The 22595-nt window shown below is 42.9% G+C and overlaps 1 protein-coding gene across 1 annotated transcript in view; it reads left to right on the top strand.

Annotated features, from left to right (window-relative positions):
• The window catches only part of EXT1 (exostosin glycosyltransferase 1), a 176155-nt gene extending 168484 nt beyond the window's left edge, over positions 1–7671 (top strand). Inside the window, exons 9-11 of the mRNA XM_057367838.1 lie at positions 3144–3304; positions 4288–4459; positions 6974–7671. Coding sequence (XP_057223821.1) covers positions 3144–3304; positions 4288–4459; positions 6974–7159 — 519 coding nt within the window. The 3' untranslated portion in view covers positions 7160–7671. The remainder of the gene's footprint in view (positions 1–3143; positions 3305–4287; positions 4460–6973) is intronic.
• Positions 7672–22595: the final 14924 nt, after the last annotated feature.

The following is a 22595-nucleotide window of genomic DNA, read 5'->3' as shown; positions in this document are numbered from 1 at the left end:
AAGAAAAATACTGTAGAAAACCAATTTTTACAACTGGGATGAGTATTGATTTCTGAAACCTCTTCCTAAGAACCACAAGGGAAACTCATGACAGTTTATATAGAGTGCAATATTTGGGAAATACATTATTAATGATGGCCAAGGAATAGCTTGAAAAACTCGATTTTCTTTTATTTTTGCTTTTTTCCCTATGTTCATGGTCATTCCCCTCTCCCCACGTCACCTTCATAAAAATGCATTTCTGCCAGTGGCAGGGATCTTTACTGATGCTGCCACTACTTACATGTCAGTGAAGAAATGCGGAACATTAGTCTTCAGTCACTGCTCTATACCCTAAGATGTTACTGAATGTGTTCTAAATGGATGAGATTGCAACTGCTCTTCTCCCCTGTACAGATGTTGACCTGTGGTTAGACTGCTCCAGGAACAGCCACAGTAGTCCTCTTTCACTTCACAAATAAAAGAAATAGTTGACATTGAACCTGTTTGATGCCAGCATTACAGCTCGATAGTTTCTGCTAGATGAGGAAGAGTACAGCTGCTGCCAAAAAACTTGTGTGCAAAGCGCTGCCCAGCCCAAAGAAATCCCAAAGCAATGAAAGGCATTTATCCTTGGGCTGGACTTCCTAAGCAGGTCATTGCTCAGGATGAAGGGTCCCATCTCAGCTGCCCTGGGGATCATGGTAATACCTCTCAGGGACTTCATTGCACTGGAGGGATATTTACAGCAATCCAGCCTGTTGATGCCATGAGGATTTGGGGCTTTGTTTTGTTTTAACTGGTATTTAGTTGTCATCCAAACTTCAGAGTCATTCAGGTCCCTGGAAGGCATATGAAATAAATAATATTTCTCATTCAGCTTGGCCATGTTTTACCTTAAACATTCTGGAGCACAAATACTTGCTGTTGTGTGAAACAATATACAGTTTTCTTTGTGGCTTTGTTAGTTTGGTTTGGTTTTTTTGTTGCTCCTATCAGCAACTTGCAGTTGATCCTATGTGTTTGCACAGTGGATATTTGCTCTGTGAGCCCCATGGTCCCTGTGCTGCAGATGGAACCAGCTGGCCAGCTCTTGCTAGAGCCCACCTTGCAGCTCCAGCAGCTCTTCTTGGTGGCTCTTCATGAAGAGCTGGGGGGGCTCTCTGTTGCTTCACTTCCCCCAAGGTACAGCTTACACAAATGTGATGTGACATTTCCCTTGAAACTAGCTGCTCATGGAGGGTGGTTGTGGCACAGCTTCAACACCCAGAAACGGCAATTTAGAAACATGATCAAAGACAATCACATTCCCATTGAGGGCAGCAGTCACCAGGCATATCCTCCAAACTGTCCAGCCCTGACATAGTAGAGGTTTTCCATTCTCAGCAAAATGGTGTGTATTTGTTCTGTGAGAAGAGCTGTTCCACACTCACAGAGGGCTGTGTGCRTGGCAAGTCATTAGAAATCAGTGTAGGTCATGTTCCAAAGGTTTAAGAGATTGCCAGCTTGGTTAGATTTTCCTTCTGATCAGCTGAGAGTGGCAGTGTTGCTGGAAATTACATCAGATGAGACCTGAGGGTTTTTTTTATTAAAGGGAATTTTTTCTCAGGGTGGTTGCTTTAGTGCATCTCCCTAGTACAAGGGCAGATAGTTGAAAGCACAAGAGAGGGCACTGAGTGCAGCAATGTTATTATTTATTTAAGTTTGAGATTCTCAGACTTCTCTAAAGAAAACAGATGTCACGTTTTATGGGAAAGGCCTTTATAGGGAAAAAACCCCTTCAATTCTTTCATGTGGTGTTGATTTGGATGAGATCAGAACTATCATAACGGTAACTGGTTTGTGCACATTGTCTTTCTAGTTGGCCTTGGATTCCTTGAAACAACTTTAAAGAAAATAACCAGGCCCTAACTTTGTATTCCAGCCCATGTGTGACTCTTCTGTTTCATAAAAACACTTGTAAATGTGAGAAGTCTGACAGTAATCAACACAAAATGGGACTGTTCTCTGAGCAGCTATTCTTTATCTAACCTCTACACCCTTAACTTTGATTGCTTTCTTGGAAGGCTTTTCAAACATTTTTGAACAAAGTTTTRGATCCCTCTGCTACAGAGGGGAATCTAACATGCAGTTCAAAATAAAGCCTTCTTTTCTTGGATTTGACTAGGACAATTAGAATTATGTGTTACTCCTTTTAAAATTTCAGTCTAGCTTGATCTCCAGAATCTAAGCTGAAGGGGAGGGATTGCCAACCAACTTTTCATTGATAGAAGCTTTCCATACATATTTTTACTAAACTTTCCAAATATAATGCTGACCATCTTTTTGCAAACTACCCCAATCATCCAATTCATAGTATTACCAGATTTTGTTTGGTGGAATCATGGGGTAGCAATGTACYGTCACTTCTCAATTCTCAGAGATTTGAGTTATTAAAATAGTTAYAGCCAGATAATAAATAAAATAATTACATTGGCAGCATTTGACATGCTCTTGTAGCTCATACAATATGAAGCATTTTTCTTAAAGCTTAGGTTCCTTATGCCATTTAACTAAATGGGAATTTTTTCTTCCTCTTTGTTAAGCTTTATTATATGTTGAACCTTTTTGCTCATATGCACATTCTTAAAAGTATGACTGGCATAGTCTTCGAAAGGCTCAAAACAGATGGAAAATATAAATGGACTCCACACTGTCTGTTTTATTCTCACTGAGCCACCTTTACCATTTGAAGTGTGACTCCTGATTTTCCAAACTCTGTGTTAACAGTGATAAAACAGTAGGTGCAATGCACAAAGATGTGCAGAAATTTYAGTTTACCACATGGCTATTACCCCTTGATGCTGCATCGAGGTATAAATACATGCACCTACACCCATTCTTTCTGTAACTTGAAAAGGTTTGATATGTAAAGGGCAAGCTTGAAAATGTTAATGTAATGCTGTGATGCTCTAGACTCCCTTTAACAGGAGCCATTAAAATGTGCATAATTATAGGGCAAAATGTCAAGCAGTCATTTTAATTTACTGATGAATACACAGAATTAATGTTTTGCAACAGTTCCAAGATTTTGAATTGCGAATTAGTGGCCAGGTAGTATTTTGTTTTGTTGACATTTGTTGAAAYAGTTTCGGTATTCATTTGGCCTGTGTCTTTGTCCACAGGTGGATTTTGCATTTACAGTTTGGCAGAGCTTTCCAGAGAGGATTGTAGGGTACCCTGCACGCAGTCACTTCTGGGACAACACTAAGGAGAGGTGGGGGTATACCTCCAAATGGACTAATGACTATTCCATGGTATTGACAGGAGCTGCTATTTACCACAAGTAAGAACCCAGAGCATCTGCTATCCTCCTTCTTTATGAAATAAAATAGTAAAGAGGGGGTTGGGGGGGTGGGGTGTGAAGAACATTCTTCCGGGGAGGGGAAAAAGTGGAAAGATAGTAAGTGGGTCTACTTTTTATGGGGTAATAATTTAAGTTCTTGGTTTAGCTCTGGGGATCTGGTAATCATTATTGCACTTGTTGGGTCTCTTTGAAGTCACTTGTGTTTTGAGGCAGTCAGACTGCTCTTTTTAACATCAGGAATTACACACTTCAAAGAGTTCCCGAATTCATTAAGCTGCTCGGCTGAATGGCCTGTAGCACAGCAGAAAGGAGGTTACTTCCAGACCAGCTCTGGCTATGTGTTGGCTGGCTGCTGCAGACTGCAAAGTCTTCTGGTACTCTAGAAATGTAATACAATGGGCATGTCACAGCTCAGCACATTGTAGCRTGTTGGAGAAAACCCATGTTCTTAGAACTTCAGCAGACTAACGTCCTTCTGCATTTAAAGAAAAAGAATGTTCTAGAGTCTCTAATTCACACCCCCACAAAGGAGAAGACAGACCACAGGGGATGGTTAGACCMAAAGGAGAATAATTTCAACAATAAAAGGGCAGTTTTAATAGAGTTCTTTCCAACTGAACAGTTCAGAATGAAAATATGCAGGATGAATTTATCAGTGTTGTTTATCGCCTTATAGCACTGTGGGGCTCTCCTTTCTCCATGTCCACTATATTGATAGTTAAGCCCACATTGTTTCTTTCAACCCAGTTACAAAAAAGACATGTTCTGTTTCTCCTTTAGCACTGTTTACTGACTTGAAGAGAAACTGATTTGTTTTCCCTTCTTGTTGGAGGATGAGACCAAWGAAAGGAAGTGGTGTACTGGGAATTGAATACAAAACTTGTGTGTCAACTGGGATAGAATTTCCTGGAGCYTGTGATACCTGAAAGCCTGGTATTAATAACACTGCTGTTGATTTCCAGATATTATCACTACCTGTACACTCATTACCTGCCTGCCAGCCTAAAGAATATGGTRGACCAACTGGCCAATTGTGAGGACATTCTAATGAACTTTTTGGTGTCAGCCGTGACAAAATTGCCTCCAATCAAAGTAACACAGAAAAAACAGTATAAGGAGACCATGATGGGACAGGTATGTAATCACAGCATGTTTAGCACTTGGGATGTATTGATAATACAACAGGTTCTCTTCTAGGTTAGGCTTACAGAGTGATACAATTCTGTCAARCATTTTTTCAGTTTAGTAGAACTTTAAATAGACTTTAGATGTGCTTAGTTTAATGAAGAAAAAGGGAAAATGGGAAACATGTATTGTGGGTGTTGCTTTCCTTCATTGTTTTCTCACACAGTGTTATTCATGATGATCCCAAACTCCTGAAACTGATGACTGTGGTGACTGAAGTTAAACTCTGATTTTCTAATTAAGTATTCTAGACCTAAGACCTAGTCATGGAATGCTAGAAGCATAAGTAAATTCTCGAAAGATTATCTATTTTTTATTATTATTAATTAATATAATGTATGAGKCTGTCCCTGTGCTATTTTAAATTATATAATGTGATTCAAGCACTGACACTGAACTGTCACAACAGAGATAATTTGTGATATGCAAGTGTTTTTTCCCCACAGGGAACATTTTGTCCCACAGTCATGCCATCACTCACTAGCAGCCATGAAGTGCTTGCTTTAAATCCTCTCCCAGCTACTGGATAAGCCTTCTGTCATTGCAGAAGCCCCTCTAGTAATAGGGATACATGGCAACGTGGGGACCCTTGTCTTACTGCCCCATGTGAGACAACAATGAGGGCAATAGCAAGTCCTGTAAAACCTGCAAGTCCTGAAATCCTCCCATCTGCTGCCACAGTGTCTGTGATCTYAGTGCAAACAGTTCTGTGATTACTGGGGAGCAGGTGAAAGAAGGTGCCCTCTATTTTCCCCTCACATATTCTCCTGGTAGCATTACTTGGATCTTTSACTAGGGAGTGGCCATGGCAGTTTGTAAACTCCCTTATCTGTATGTCACTGCAATGGTACCTGGGGATCAATAGCATTGGTAGCATTCAGCAATTCTGACTCATCTGGGTGCCCAGGAGACTTTCTGTGAGCAAGAAGGTGCCATCCAGAAAGTAYCTATTGCTTCCAGTTTCAGCTTCACCTCACCACAGGACTGTGCTTTGGCTGTTTGGCAAAGCCTAAGCATTCATTTTTCATCTTACAACACGGGTGACTTGAGTCAGCCATGAACTATAACTCTCTCCTAAAGACAAGTTGTTCCTGCAGCTTTGGGAAATGTAATGGACCATGTTCATAATTCCTTGAAAGACAAATAAAAAATTAACATAACCCCAGTGTTGTGACAGAGATGAATAGACATATGGAAATTCAGTGTTAATGGCCAAAATGTCTGCTGTAATCCTCTAGCAACAAGCTTTTACTTGCTCTTTAGTGGCTCGGTATAATCAGGAGGCTGTAATCAATGCACATTATAACCTACCACTTGAGCTAAACTGGACAGGCCTTGGAGCAAGATCAAGTCTGGTACCACAGTCATTTGGCAAGTCCCTGACTTTATCTGTTTCTTCATGTTTTAATTTATATCCTTTGACTTTATGAATTTATATTTGTTTTTAAAGTATATTGGAATCTAAGTGCTATAGAGAGATGCATGGGAAGTGGCACAAAAATCCCCAAGGCTCTCAGCATTCATACTTTATCTTAAATAATAGTTTTATTTTGTTTATAAATGTTCTTTAGGTACAGATAAAGAATAATAGCAGCTTTAAAACTTCCAGGGCCTTTTTTTTTCCAGAGCTACTGAGTTTCAATGAATTTCCACAGGGATTAGMGCTTCCCTGAATTTTGGAAAATCAGTCCAGAATATTTTGCATGTGTGCAGTCAAAGACCACGGTCTTTTGCTTGGGTCAGAGTTTAATATGATGTGGTGTGAGACTTCATTTTTATGTCCATGAAATGGGGCTCTCTGGCCCTGGCCTGTGGGACTCCTGGAAGCACCTTGCTTTCAGTGCAGGGCATCTACACACATGTAATGCCAAGCACATAAGGACTTCTACTCAGTTACAAGCTGGTTGAAATTACTTGTGTATAAATTTCCGTAGATCTGAAGTGCAAAAGTGCAGTTTTGACACTGAGTAATTGTCTTCYTCCTATGGCAGACCATGGGCAGCTGGCCTGGTCTTGGGTGTGCCACCTCTGCTGGAAAACAGTGGCCTTCTTTTCTTTCCTGGTGGTTTTTAAGAACTTGTTGTATCTCTGAAATAGCTAGAGGGTTTGAAGAAGAGTGAGGGATGGGGTGAAGTAGAGTGCTGGCAAAATTGGGAGGGCTGCTTGTGGATGTTGCACGGTGCATCAGGCYGGCTCGTGGTTGAGCTGAGGTCTCCACGCTGCCCGGCTCTGCCCTGTTTGGGAAGTCAGGGGTATCCAGCTCACCACCACCGAATCTGCTGTGGGCAGGGTGTCCTTCCCCCTCCTTGAGCCTCCCGAGCAGATTCCGGCTGCCCCATAGCCACGTGCTCCAGAGTCTGCCTGGCTCCTGCCATTCCCAGCTCCCGCCCTTCCCAGCTCCCGCCATTGCTGCCATCCCGTGCGCCACGGCGCGCTCTGATCTCTGCTCTCCTCTCCACACAGACGTCCCGGGCCTCGCGCTGGGCCGACCCCGACCACTTTGCCCAGCGGCAGAGCTGCATGAACACTTTCGCCAGCTGGTTTGGCTATATGCCGCTGATCCACTCGCAGATGAGGCTCGACCCTGTCCTCTTTAAAGACCAGGTCTCCATCCTGAGGAAGAAGTACCGAGACATTGAACGACTCTGAGGACGCTGCTGAGGGGGCCGAGCCTCCCTCGCCCGTGTGGGAGCCGGACTGTGCCGCCGCCAGCGAGCGCCCGACCCCGCCAGCCACGTCCCGGTGCCAGGGACTGCTCCGGACTGCGCCCAACCGCCGGCACGCTGCTGTCGCTGGGACTAGGTYGTGTACAGTTTCATTATGGAACATTAAATAATTATTTTTGAAATGATTGCTATGCAGGTTTAAACTTTTTTAATGATCAAAAAAAAAAAAACCCTATTAAAAACAGAGTTCTTTCTTTAATCAAAATTGTGTTGGTTGTGAATATTTCAGAGCTGCCATTTCTTTCTTTTATGCATTTGATTGTCAATGCAATTTTCATTCCTTTTTCCCTGCACAGTTAAATGCTGGAATCTCACTGGGAGAAAATGCAGCAGGTTCAGAAACAAACTGAGCACAAGCAGGTCGGAACTGAAGTATTAACATTTCTCATTTACTACCGACTTTTTAATTTTATTCCTGTTTTCCCCAAGCCAGTAGCAGCCTGGCTAAACTCCTTTGGACAGATGGAAAACTGGAGAAGTGCCAAGGAGCCAGATGAGAGGGTAGATCCTTCTGGTTGGGGACCGCRGTTTTAAAGGCAATCAGCCTTGCCTTGAAGGGAGAGGAGAGCGTTACTGTGGAGGAGCAAAGCGGTGACATGGAGCACAGGACACACACACAGCGGGGCTGTGGGGCCGTGTGTGTGTGTTGTGTTTGGACAGCACATCCTGACTGTCCCTGCCCATGGATGGCAGAGCACCCTCGGGCACTCAGCATGGCCGGCTGGCGTGGTGGTCCTGTGGGACACCCAGAGCCTGTGCAAATCCCTGCTGTGGGCAGTGGTGCCACTTGGCTGCTGAACTTCCAGAAGTGGCTTTGTTCTGAGGATAAAAGGGGTGTTGATGGAAAGCAAGAAAGCATGTTGGTGCTTGCAGTGCAGGAATTTGGCCTGTAACAAACTGGCTTATCTGAAATCAAAACATGAGCTTTTTTTTTTTTTTTTTTTTTTCTGGAAGTGAAATATGTAGAGAAATGCCCTCACGGAGGTCTGACACCTGAAGTGTATGGTCAGAACTGGGACCTGGCAGCAGGGGTGCTCCCAGGCATGTTTGGGGCAGGGTAACTCACACAAAAAACCTGTTTCTGAAGTGTCARTGCTGCTCATGCTCCACAATGGTTTTAGCATTTCAAATATAAGTATTTTTAAATTGAAATAGTCCACTTGTTTATTTCTCTGTAGTCCTTCGTTTATTTATGTGTTTCTTTACATTGAAGAATGAAAACAGAAGCAGTGATTTGGGTCAGGAAGATGTCATTCCAGTTTGCTAAGAMAATAAGCACTTTAAAAATGTTTTGAACTTTCACATTTTGATGAGTTGCATTCGGGGTGCTCTGTAATTATCGCCACCCCAAGAGCTCTGTTACAAAGTCACAGCAAGAAGGTTTAGTGCTGAAGCCCAGAAAAGCAGCAAGCCTTTCTATACCTCATTTCTTTGTAAGCAGGCAATCTGGTAGCAGGGATGAAGAGTAGTGGCTCTTCAGTCACTACCAGTCACATCTAGTAGGGATGAAGAGTAATTGGACCAGAATTATCACCTGTTTTATTCAGGCTCAGGCACCAATTTAATATGCAGCTTTAAGCAACTCCCATGACCAGGGCATGCCTCAGTTTCCTCCTCTGTAAAAGTAATAGTTACTGATTGTAGAGAGAATGCTGTGAAGCTTAAATAATTTCTCTTATTGGTMAGATTATTATCGCTAAATGGAAAGTTGCTGTAAAAGTGAAAAGTACATATGGCTAAATGTTGTATGCAACCTGACATGTAAAGACTTGCAGAGAGTGCTTTGCTTTGCGTATGTATTGCAATATTTGAACAGAGCACATTGAGTTAGGACAGGACCATCAKGTTCTTGACATTTTGTGTTCGAATCTTAGAATGGTTTGGGTTGGAAAGAATCTTGAGCATCATCTAGTTCCAACGCCCCTTCYGTGGGCAGGGRCATCTTCCACTAGGCCAGCTTGCTCAGAGCCCCATCCAGCCTGGCTTTGAACACCTCCAGCATGTTCTGGGCAACCTGTTCCAGTGCCTCACCACCATTACAGAAAGAATTCCTTCCTAATATCTGATATAAATCTAACCTCTTTTAGTTTAAAACCATTACCCTTTGTGCTATCACTACATACCCTTATAAATCTGAACCAAATCCTTAAAGGAATCTGCCTAAACAGTGTGAGACTGCAGCTAGCAACTTACGCTGCTGAAAGGAAGAGGTGCACTTTTCCCACCATTCCTGTTGCTCTCCCAGTCCCTGGCCATGCAGTCTCATCTGACACTTTCTGCCATGGTGGYGGCCACCAGATGCTTCTGTGAGCCCATTCAGCTCTCTAAACTCGTGGAAAACTGTCCATTGATTTACTGGATTTTTCTAATACCATTTTAGAGAGTTAAATCAGCATGTAGAGAGAAATGTAAAGAGGCAACAGTAGGTAGGCAGGGCCAGGGAGGGAAGGGGAGCAGGAGGTATTTCAGTCATCCTGAAAGAACCTGAACCACACTTCCCTGTGCTCTCAGGTCTGTGTTTGCTGATCTGCATGGGAAGGTGAAATGCAGTGGTTTGATTTTCCAGAGTGAATGGCTCAGTGGCTCCCATGACAGTCTTCCTCTTGGAGATCAGGTAGCTCATTCAAGAACTGGAATAGACCTCCTTAGACTGGCTTTTTGGAGAATGTGCCAAACACTGGATGAGGTTTGCAGGGCTCATGTTTTGCTCACATGCCATGTGCAGGTGGGTGAGCACCCATGTCCAGGAGAGCATCTGCACCTCTGGAAAGCAGTCCCTGGTCTACAGTCAGCCAGCAGGAGGGGTCCATACTAAAATAAGAATTACAATTCTGCTTGGGTTTTAATAARTGCCACTTGGGGGCACATGGGTTGGAGTTTAGTTAAAAAGGGAGTCACTATWTTTGGAGTGCAGTGAGTCAGGCCAAGCTTTTAAGCTGTTTGACATTCTGTTATCGTCACTTTTTGGGGTGGCTGAAAGAGACTGTGCTAAAGCTCACTCTCAGCGTGATTCAAGGCTCCTTGTGTTTACTGATTGCTAATTAAGCAAGTAACAATGAAAGGCTTAGTTCCAGAAGGGATGTGGGTAGGTAGGAGCATTTCTCTTGGCCCTGTGTTACCCGGGTGTAGTCGTTTTGCTGGGAAAGAATGTCCCTCACGGCCGGTCTCGAGCGCGGCCATCGCTCTCCGTGTCCTGAGACCCAGGGGAGGAGCTGGACACAGACCCAGCTGTGTCACACTCACTGCAGCCATCACTGGCCAGTGCTCCTGAGGACAGCAGGAAAAGCCTCCATGTCTACCTGTGTCGGACAGAGCTGTGTTGTTTCCTTGGTGAATGAAATCACTCTTTTGTCATGTTCTAGGTGCAAATTAATGGTTCTTTATTCTTTTTTTTGTCCTCTCCCAATTCAGATGGTGCTGAAACAAGGTTCACTCCTTGTTGCTCCTTTTGTAGGTTTTTTTTATTATTATTTTTCATTAACAGCAGGCTATGTTAGCCTTTACTTTACAGGTACTTGAATGCCTGATGACTTGACTGAGTGTTACGCATGTGGCCTTTTGTAAAGGTTACTGACCTTAATTTAATCAGGGGTGAGATGGGTGGATGAATGTGAATAGATCCATGCCATTAAAACAGAATAAAAGTAGGGATTAGAGTTTGGGAGAACTAATGAATTTTTAATTGAATTTATTAAAGGAAAAAAAAAAAGAAAGAAACCCTTCCCAGTTATAATTTGAATGAGACCTGTTGCTGGAGGAAGGTTTCACAAGAAAAATGYGACACAAAAATAGGGGCAAACATCCCATTAGAAAGTGCCTGGCACTCCTCGTAGTCCTTTGGGCCTGCACAAGATTTTATTTGCCCTCCTTCTATTTTGTGAGAACCTCTAATTATTACCATACCTTTTTCTAGATGTGAATGTTTAAGCTTTGTAATAATTTCATAGTGAACACACTGGTGTGCTAATGCATGGCTATTGAACGCTTTGATCTTTTCCATTGGAAAACATTGTGGATTTGATCAATTTCAGGTTGCAATTTTTCTTTTAGAGCCAGTTTTGGCAAAGAAATTAATCTTTCACCAATGAGCGCCTTTTAAAATAGCTCATTTACCAAAAGATATCGTTTGGAGAATGGAAGTCATCATATGAAGTAATGAAAAAAAGATATGTAGGCTCATATTTTTAAAAAATCTTTACATGTCCAGTGTAAAAGGTTGAAATATTGTGTCCTCCTCTTTCACACTCCTCCCCTACTGAAACTAAAAGAATATCAGTGTTTGCCATAACATCTGTTATTGATTGACAGCAATTCKTTAATTCCTCCACTTAAACATATTCTTACAGCAAAGGATGGATTGGTCAATTGCTTATTTCTTTCCCACTCCCATCTGGGCTCTGATGTCTGTTCTGGAAATGTGGCCTTCAAGGGCATCAGCCTGACAGAGCCATTTCCCTGGGCATTAGTGGGATTTCATGGGATGGACCTGTGGTCTTCCAGGAAGGGACCTGCCCCATGCAGGGTCTTAGCTGGTGTCTGCTGGAAATAAAATTGCATCTTCCAAAATTTTGTACATCTCACCCTTGTTTAAAACTAAGTCAAGCTGGCCTTTATACCACTATTTTAACTGTCTTCACACACACATTTTTTAAGTTGGAGTTCAATTAGAGGGAGTTAAATTAGGCAGGGGTTAAATTGGGGGGGAGTAGGGGGGTATGGGGCTCATCAGATGCTTTGAGATGCTCCCTCTCTTTCACAATATTTTTAGTGATTATTTCACAGTGGGTTAGTGATGATCCAATGGGCCTTGCGACCTTGTACATAATTCTGTATATTTATTTTGAGAGAAAATATGTATAGTGTTTGGATTATGAGAATGGAAACCTGAAATGGGAATTCGTAGGTCGGCAAATGTAAAGCAAAAAAAGCAAACAAAAATACAATCTTATTTTGTATAAAATGTACATTTTTGAGAAAAATTTTCTAATGCATTACCAATGTTTTCATAGTGCTGCCACATCTTTTTTAAAGTGTTTCTCCCTCTTTGTTTGACTATTGACAACATGGTGCAATTAAACCTAAAGCAAAATGTGTGAGTGAGAAAAAAAAGAGAGAATGAGAAATTAAAAAGCCATATAATTTGGTTTACTTCATTAACCTGTATAACATCATAGGTTTACCATCTAAGATAGGTTGTTTTTATAGATAGTGTCACCAAAGACTTTTTTTCTTCAGATTTATTTTGAAAAGTTGTTAATAAAGGACGTACATTTCTGTTGCAGTGTGTTCTTATTTTTAAGGTAGAATCTTACCAAATCTTGCTTGGGTTCTTGAGAATGGAAATTTGGGATCATGATTGACACTTGTCTCAGTTTGGGGTAGTTAAATGGAAGGCTCTTTATCTCTCTCTCCTCAGCCTGAACTGAGCATTGGCTCTGTGTATGTCCTGTGTCCATTGCATTGACCAAACGTGTGGTGTAGCATCCATACACCRTGTCCTAGTCCAGCAGCACTGACAGGTCTTTGCTGTCTTACCTGAGGRCAGAACTTTCAGTCTGTGTCATTTGAGTAAAGCAGGACAGTGTCCAAGTTGTGACACAGTCATTGGTAGGAACRGTGACTTAGAAGGAGTCACTGTAATGTGTACGTGCAAAAATTATCCACCAGCCTTTTGAAGGCTGAGCCCTGCAGGCTGGGGATATGTGGATTTATGACCCATATTTATTGTTAGGGGGGGTATCAGAAGCCTCTCACAGTCACAGGGGCTCACATTCAGCCTGCCTGACTCTGGATATGCACAAAGCACTCCTCTCTCTGTCAGAGCTGTCTCCCTGCACTGCTCACAAACAGGACAAAGCRCTGCTGGGATTATCCTCCTCCCCTGTTTCAGATGTGGGCTTTAGCATGAGATAAGTTGTGCCTTATGTGTGCWGGTTTTTCTCTGCTAATGGTACAAGCACACCAGTTGCAGGATCTGCAGCACAGATGCCAACATYTGGTCAGATGAATCTCACACTGGAAAAGCTCCTGATAACGCTGGTGGGCCCAGGATCRTGGCTTGTACGTTTGAGGGCTTAGTCACTGTTTTGTTTCTGTCAGAGATGTTCAGGCTGACCCCATCCCTTCTGGGGTTCAGGCTGCCAGAGCATGGAGAGGGCCTTGCACTGTCAACCCATCTGATCTGCCGGTTGTGGAAGACCAATGCACCTTGGGAAGAGGTTGAAAGATGTGAGTCTACTCTGCTCCTGGTTTTCAGTGCTCCTACAGATTCCTTCAAAACAGAGCATCCCAAGAGTTGCTGGTGTTTTGATATTGGCGATGGGCTTCTCCCTGCCAGAAAATGAACAAAAAACATTTCCCTGAAAATGATCCAACAACAGTGTTCCCACTCTTTCAGCACTCAAATTCTGTGTTGTTGTTATTTGTACAAAACAGCTTGGGGTGGAATTAATTTGATTAAATGCAGGCAGCTACATTTGTAGAGGCTACCAGAAGGCTGTTGTCTCCACTGGCATCTAGCATGTGAAGCAGGACTGGTATAGAATTGTAGAGACTGAAACCTGACTTTCATGCCTACCCTTGGAGGTGGGGATTTAAATGTTGGGATGGAGTGTCAGGCTCACATTTGCCCCTTCTATCTTTAGTTCATCTGAAAAGGGTCCAGTTTGTGTGCTGCAGTTCTGCTTTGTGATGTGAACCAAGGTAAAGGAGAAAACAGGGATAGTTACCTCAGAAGTGCAGTGTTGACCTCAACCAAACCACTCCTGTTGCAATACGCCCCTTGGCAGCATGTGTAGGCAGTGGAGATCAAATCCAAAACCAATCAGGTGAAGAGAATCCTTGGAGACTTGTGCCCACTTAATCTCTGCTGTACAGAAAAGTGGTGGATAAAGGAAGAAAAGCCTCCACTGGAGATGTCTATGTTGTACGTGTTAAGTGGGAGAATCCCACGCTGAGTGTCAGTTTTGCCTGCTAGCCTACCTCCCTTTCACTGTTCTCAGCTGGAGTGCACCAAAGCCGGGTCTTGTGAGGTCTCTGGGACTTTGCTTCCTTACAGTAGCTGAATATCTGTCCCAAAATATTTAGCACATAATCAGTTCAACTTTGAATGCACTCTTGAGGGCTTTTTTGAACAACCTCAGGGAAGCCCATTGTGCTGCCACTTGAATGGAGGTAGATAAGAGTTGGCATTGATCAATGCCTTATTTTATTTTCCTTTTTAAATGATTAGCCAAGAGAAAAGAAACAAGTGTCTGCTTTCCCTTTCTAAAGCTGTTAGCTAATCGTATCCACAATGTTATCAGAGAGAAACAGATTTTGCTCAAGATTTTGAGCAGTGTGAGGTGACATTGTAGTCACTACATGATATGGTTTATTCCACACTTCATTTCCCTGCATGACTTCCAGGGCTGTGTGCAGGTTTTATGAGCTGCCAGCTCCAGGTACTGCTGGTCCTGGAAAGCTGGATTTGCACATCACCTGCATTTCTATTGCACATTAAGGCTGGAGGGGCGCTCCGTGCTGCAGTGAATGCTCGGTGCAGCTTGAGCTCTTACCTGTCTCCCTTCTGTAATTAACTGTAATCTTGCTGCTGCTGGTGAAGCAAATTAAGGAACAGCTGTATTTCTTTCAGGAAAACCTAAGTTAAAGCCATTTCTGAGATTTCACAAGAAGAATGTAATGTAAACAGAAACTGCTCAGGTAATGACTGAAAAAAAAAAAAAAGATACTTTCTCAAAGTTGCATCAGAAATGAGAATTTTGAGTCTGTAAAGTATTTTCCCTTAAATTCCTCCCTTCCCCTCTACACAGAATCAGCTCCCTTTCACAATCACAAACAGCCATGAATCAGTTGCTGGCAATTGAGCGATACTTTCTGAGTTTTCTTAGTTTCTAAAATGGATCCATACTCAGTTCCTTCTTGTGTTAATCATCCTGAGGTCTGTGGCAGCCCCAGAGAAGTTTTCATTTGGTAGCCCTGTAGAAGACTGAAAAGGTCCTATGCTTTTACGAAGAGTTCAGGAATCTGTTTGGACATCTTCATAGAATCMTATGGTTTGGTTTGGAAGAGACAYTAAAGATCATCTGGTCCATTTAGACTCTCTTGACTTGGAGAGATACCTGCAATAACTCTAGTAAGATTTTCCAAATGTTCAGTTTTTAGTTCCACCATGGTCTGCTATGTGGCTACTGGGATGGGATTTTTTTTATAATCTGCCTTATTTTGCAGTCCCATCACCTAAACCTTCTGTGGAGCTGTACAATGCAGTAGATAAGGTATGCCTGGTTGCCAAGTACAGTCTACTGCTACCACTGATGGAGCATCAGGGAGCTGGGAAGACAGTATGAAAATGGACAAGTACCTGAAACTGTATTTGAAAGCCAAGAATTTAAAACACAATAACAGAAGTCAATATAGCAGGAAAAAATGGATTTTCCTCTTGWTTTGATTGAAGTAAATCCCTCTTGTTTGTGTTGTAGACAATGGATTGTTTTCAGCCCAAGARAGGGCAGAATTAGACTTTCAAAGCATGAAGTTAAAATACCTTTTTATCCAGTAATGTCTTGACAGTGCTTGATAACAAAGCACATTTACAATGTGAACAACACCTTGTGAAAGGCTGCCAGGAAAATGCAGTCCTCTGCTTTCCCTGAAAGAGGCAACTARAGTACTATGTAAATGCCAGCTAGTGACTACAATAAGATTATTTTTAATATCCAGGATATCCTCAAGAAAAGCTAAAATAAAATATTTATCACTTTATGTTTTTTTAAGGAAAATGTATACAAGTTCACTGCAATTCTATTTCCCTCACAACCTTAATAGAATTGTTGCTACTAGGACTAAAACTTAGTTTAGTTGAGGAAGATCTAAAAATTGAGAATTGTTTATGATACCAAGCCACAATGTTGTTTTCAAAATCCATGGATGATTTAAATGCAATCCCCTTAAGTATTGAAATCTGTCTCGTTTGCTCCAAAGGCAAGGAAGTCAAATGTGTATTTTTGTCTCCTCCTAGAGCAGGGCCAAATTCTGCTTTTAGCAACACTGGAATGAATCCAGAATTATTACAGTGTTGCTCATGCTTTCCCTGAGCCCCAAGCTGTGGTTTTATGGGAGATCAGTGACCTTCCTGAGCTGTGTGACATTGGGGTGAGCATGGCTTGAGGTCACTTCGGGCCAGACACTTCCCCTCAAAGTGGMTTTCTGTGCTCATTGTGCTTTTGTGCAACACTCGTCCAAAACTGGGACATGATCCAAGTGGGGATGGGGCTTAGCCTCCCTCAATTCCATTTTCTGGACAGAATTCAAATCTGATACATTACAGGGATGATATCAGTAGTAACTGAAGTCTTGAGGAAAATGTATTTCATCTAATGAGACCAAAGACTGACTGACATGGTTCTTGGTCCCATTCCCAACTCTTCTAATGATTTATTCTGAGGTAAAACCCCATTTAACCTCTCTGCATCTCACTGTTCCTAAATAGCAAGTGGATATTCATAAATATCCTCATTTTGTAATGAAGAATGTGAACTTTAGGGGTTCATTGCTAGTGCTTTCTGGTCCTCASATGAAACATTCAGTTGAAGAGTAATTTTTTATTACATCATACAGAAGCAGCCCTGGAACTGGTATGAATATTTGGGAGCACTAGAGGTAGGTACTTCTAACCGCTTTTGTTGCGTATGTGATTGTAGTTTTCACTCATTTGTTCTATTTAACCTCTAAATGAAGAGAAACTTCCGAAAAACGTAATGATTTATGGTGACAGAGAGCAATAACAAAATCACAGCCACAGCCACTTACAAAAATGGCTGGCAGTCATTAATCCTGTATAGCAAAGGGGCAGGCTTTTGAGGTCCAGTCTTGTAAGGCTTGGCYACCCCAGCCTGTTGGGTCCCAGGTCATTGCAGTTTTGGATATTCACTGTCTGCAGCTGCAGCTGCTCTGGAAGTTATCCATGTCCTCATGTTCCACGTGTCCATGTGGTAGCAAGGGGGAAAAATGTGTATTAATGCCAGGACAAGAACAGCCCTGCTTTGCCAACAGCTAGCATCTTCCTAGAACTGTGCTGCCTTTTTTAACATCTCCACAGCTCTGCCATTATATATCCCCCCAGGTGTCAGGTAAATGAAGAAATCTGAGCCTTCACATCGCTCTCAGATTTGAACTTTCTGAGGACAGCCTGCCTAGTTTGTGTGTTTGGACTGATGCCATGTGAACGAGTGAAGTCCTGCTGTATTTTGCAGCTGGCACTTATTTACTTGACCACTTATTTAATTTTACAAGATTACACCAAGTTCTCTTGGAGTTTTGGTTTTGGTTTGTTTTTTTTTTTTTTTTTTAAAAAAAAAAAAAAAAGCAAGCAGCAAAGCAGCTGTGCTGTTTTGATCAAACCAAGCCAACAAGGAAATGATCAGAATTTATGCAGGGCTGGAGCCCTGACACCTCATCCTAGCAAAGCAAACTCAGTGGGAATGTGGAGTCAGTGCCAAAGTGACCTCTGGAAGGTGCTGTCAAATCCAGCATACTGTCAGGAAAGGATGTGTGCACGTGTGTGTGTGCGTGCAGAAATGATGGAAAAATACTGAGGTGCCCGGACAATTTGTTTTGCATCCTGAGATYTTCCAGCAATGGCCTCTAGTGCTTTTCATGTGTTATGCATCAAATGTGATCAGCCACACRGCACAGCATGATGAAGTAAATGCATTGGGTCACTAAAATGCATTAAGTGCCATTTACTGCATCGATTTAATTCTGTCCCTAGTCAAACTTGTAATAACTGTCTGTCCCCCTTACTGCTGCTTTCCCTGTTCCTTTTACTGCTGAGCAGGCAATAGCATCTATTTTCTTTCCCAACAGAGTAACTCAGCCTTGCTGATAGCCCGAGCCTGCTGCCATCCATCCTGCCTTGAGCAATGCAGTAGATCAGAGCCTGTAGATACTCCAGGCTGGCAAACCTCATGGGCTCAGCGTGGGTTTGGTGAGCCTGCAAAACCAAAGGCTTCTTTCACTGCCAAAGCATGGCAGCTCTGGTGCTAGAGAAATTCAAACCTGCCTACAATGATTTCTTATAAGCAACACTTTTTCTGTGGAAGCTTTCTATTGGCAGAGAGGGATTTGTGYGGGACAAAAGGTGCAAGTGTGTTAGCATGGCTGGGATTGAGTCTGGAGAATGGATGTCTCTCTCAGAAGAGTTTTCTCTTCAGGGATTTGTTTATGTCATTTGCACTATGTTCCCATTTCCCCCTGTACCACTGTGTAAGTGCCAGAGCAAACTGGAGGTCAGTGCTCAGATTAATTCTYCATGTAGAAAAAAGCATTTTCTTTCWTCCTTTTTTTYCCCTCTCAAGTGCTTACACAACCTCCTTTTTACTAAAGAGTGCTGAGTCTTTMCTTTTTTACTTAAATTTCCAAAACACTGGTTTAAGTGTGCTCTCTCTTGCACTCCTTTGCAATTATTCCTTTTAATCTGGTTACAAGGTTATACTACTTCAAATTTAAATCACATCMTATTAGGGGGTTTTTCAAACCTTGTGTGAACAATGAACTTTTCACATGTAACTCCAGAATTTCCTTGAATCTAAATTAATCTCTTTGTGATAGAAAGTTAGTATACGAATGCTCAGAAATAAAGCAGCACAATTCACCCCAAGCATAATTAATTTCAGTTCTCCAGCGTGTGTTGGGCAGTGAGGAAGGTGCTGCTGGGTAAGATCTTTGCAGCACTGCTGCTCCTGGGAGCSTCAATTCTCTCCTCTGTGCTCCAGAGCAGCCACTTTCAAAGGGGTCCCCATAAAATATGCTATGGTGCGATTTTACACAGAGCACACATCACTGTTTTTAACTGATTCAGTCATAGTTCTGTTCAGAATCCACAGCTCCTGTCTTTGCCATCTGAAGTGGCCTCATAAAATGAGGCTGATGTGCACCCAKAAACATTGTCAGGGCCAGTTCTGGTAAGCTCCATCTGCTTTGTGCCAATTTACTGACAAAGCAGCTGTAAATACCCTTTTGCTGGGTCTATATTAATTMTGCTGCATCACAGTGGCTCTCAGCAGCCGGGGCATAGCAGAGAACAGGAACCTCGATGTTTAATATCCAGCATATGTCCTCTATCAGGGCTATAGATCCTGCCCTTGCACGGAGATGTGCAGCTCCTGTCTTTCATCCACAGCCGTTGTGATCACATATTCAGTGAAGGCATCTGGGAGTGTCCTGCTGGGGCAGCAGTACGCCTTAGCATTGCTACTGACAGCACTGCAGGCCTCAGATCTTCCTCTCTAGGTGTCCAGGATATTATAAAATACTTAAATAAAATATTKTAATACAGGAAAGAAAGGGGGAACCTAATAATGCTGAAGGTAGTGATAAAAACACAAAGCTGCCATTGGTGCAGCTGAAGAGCGAGGAGCACCCAAGAGCTGTCTGGGTTTTGGTGAGCTGGCRTCATGAGAAGAGCCCAGACTGGACCATGCCCTTGGCAGTGGAGCCCAGAGGGGCAGTGGCACTRTCACAGGGTTCTTGTGCACTTTGGAAAGCCAGATCTGCTTCCCAACTTCTTTAGAGGGGCTTTCARTGCAGACAGAGAAGGAAAGGGTAGGGACAAAGGCACTTCACCTTCCAGGGAAGCTGTCAGGTGAGAGCAAAGGGAAAGGAGWCTTCTAAGCTTTGGCTTCCCATTACCACACTCACTGCTCCACTACAGAGCCTATTTCTTTGTCTGCTTCTTTCTCTTCACTCTTTGTTTTTTCCTGATTTGTTTTTATAARGAGTTTCATGTTTTATGACTAATTAACAATTAATTTGGCTAGAGAGCAAGAGAACAGAAAGATGTGGTAGAACATATGGAGGAACACACTGTGCTTGGTCCCTGCWGATCTGAACTGAGAAGCAAGGTCCAGGAATAATCAATTTATGAGCAGAATAGGCTGGAAATAAACTTTGGAAGAGGAAGAGAAGTGGCAACAGAGTTCCAAGTAATTTCTCCCTGAAAGTTGCAGACAAGGTGAAGAAAAGTCCTGAGAAATCATTAAAAAGATATGAGAGCAATCAGGGGAAGTGGCAAAGGTTTCCAAACTGAGAAGGAAAGGGAAGACAAATTGGGACAGGTTTTTTGTAATCAGAAAAAGCATTAAAATTATATTTCACAGAATCACAAATCAGCTGTGTTGGAAAAGATCTTTGAGATCAACAAATCCATCCTGTGACCTTACACCACCTTGTCAATCAAACCATGGACCTAAGTGCCACATTCAGTYTTTTGTTAAACACCTCCAGGGACGGTGACTCCACCACCTCCCTGGGCAGCCCATTGCAGTACCCAATCACCCTTTCTGTGAAGAGATTTCGTCTAATGTCCAATCTAAACCTCTCCTGGCACAGCTTAAGACTCTGTATGTAGCCATGTAGCCACTGCAGAACAGTGGGTGTTGTGTCCTGGGGGATTTCAGGGACCAGAGTAAGTCAAATCCACAACCTGCTGGTGGAGGTGAGAGGGGTGTGAGAATGAAGTGGGCTGGAGCAGAAGGTCACTTGTTATTTRTTTGGTTTCTTTTGCAAGAAACCCCTGGAGAAAAAAAAGTTTTATGGGACAAGCTGAGGATTTGGAAAGTGGGAAAAAAAGTCTGCTTGGGTTGGATCATATCAGAAACTGGCTGTTTAGCAAAGACAGTAGGTAAGAGCTGTCTCTGAGGCACAGAAATTSGACTGGCTTGTGTGATTTTCATTATTAATATTCTGTATCATGCTAATGAGGGCACTGAGTCCTGCTGCTGGATAAAGGCATCCTGGCCCCAGAGCCATGACTTCAGTGTTTGATCCAGAGAAAGGAAATGGAGGGTGCAGAGGAGAGGAGGGAGAGCTTGCGTATACCCTGGACTGGAAATGGGGAAAGTCCAGGAAATTACTCCAACTACAGAGCTAGAACAGAACAGGCAGGGCCTGTTCTCCAGGCCTGGGGCTGTGTCACAGCCTGGCTGGCATCCACTCACATCCATTTTTTCCCTTCCCTCTCTTTCCACCCCCAAASCCATTATGCATGTGATCAGATGCTGGTGGGGACAGTTCCTGCAGTGGTGTGTGGGTGACGTCTGGGGGACAAGGAGCTGATACAGCCAGATCTACACCAGGAGCACAGGCACAAGKACTGACCCTGCAGAAATACTGCCAAGATGTTCATGCACTGAGACACGGGATCTAGAACACAAAGCCTGGCGATGTCCAAGGTTCTCCAACAGCCAGAAAAGCCACCAGAGCAGAGTACATGTTGTATAAGATGGCTTGGTGCAGGTCTTTGATTTGGTAGATCCTGATTTTGCATTTCATGTGTGTTGGTGGCATTGGCCAAGCTCAAGAGGTGTCTCCATGCCCACAGGAGAAGTGGTTTCTCCCTGAGGTGCTGTAGCTGCTGGGTCCCTGCCCTTCCTTCTCCCTCCCCTCAYGGCTGCCACCTCCTGGGCCAGGAAYATTCCSGAGGTTGGGCTGCTCTCACTGCCCCTGGCYTGGGCGAGACTGGATCACAGCCATGATCTCCGACAAGGGAATCGCTCCCTGCCGTCCTCACTGCCACTTACTGAGCTATTCAGAGGCATCATTTTTTCCCCCCGSGGCTCAGCTCCCATTTAAACACCTGCAGATAAGGGTCAAATTTCCTGAAGTGATCATCAGGCAGCTGCCTCCCTGGGGACACTTAATCATAGATTTAAAAAAAAAAAAAAAAAAAACCACCATGCTGAACTGTTCAGAAACATCCAGCCATCTGTAAGCCCATAGGAGCAACTAGTGTTCTTTTTTTTTATGTCCTTAGTGTTGGGCCTAGATTCTGATGGTTTCTACAGAATTAACTCCTGAGTTTCTCCTTTGGAAAAACTGATAACAGTTTGCTTTGTGTTTTCTTCGGAAGCTGAAGATGCCGATGGAAGATGAAGGCTTCAGATTCCCTCCCTGTCCTGGTCCATGAAGAAGCTGTTTGCTAAATTTTACCAGGCAGAAATTGAATTCCTGTTTTGCTCTATGTTAACAGAAAGGTACTGGATGAAGAAATGTTAATTTTTAAACATATCTGAACATGACAGAAGTCCACCTAGGACAAACCCATTTATGTTTTGAAGGCAGGTTAAYATTTTCGTTTGGTCTCTTTCCTCTCAGGGTAAGAAAAGCAGCAGTTCTAATAACTAGGCTGCTGCTCAGCCACAAATTGATGAGTCTTTCTGTCCTAAGTAACATTCAGTGACTAAAGCAAGGACTAAATGGCCTAAAGCAGTTGAGTCCCATCTTTCAACCAAGAGATCACACAACTGAACAGGCATTTGAGCTCTGCACACCTTCCCAAAGCACAACTGGATCGGTCTAGG

Source organism: Malurus melanocephalus, unplaced genomic scaffold (genome assembly GCF_030028575.1).
Source record: "Malurus melanocephalus ecotype Western Australia unplaced genomic scaffold, MMel_1.1 scaffold_3, whole genome shotgun sequence".
Lineage (NCBI taxonomy): Eukaryota > Metazoa > Chordata > Aves > Passeriformes > Maluridae > Malurus > Malurus melanocephalus.
Note: the sequence above shows the minus strand (reverse complement) of the source record. Positions and strands in the feature narration are given on the sequence as shown.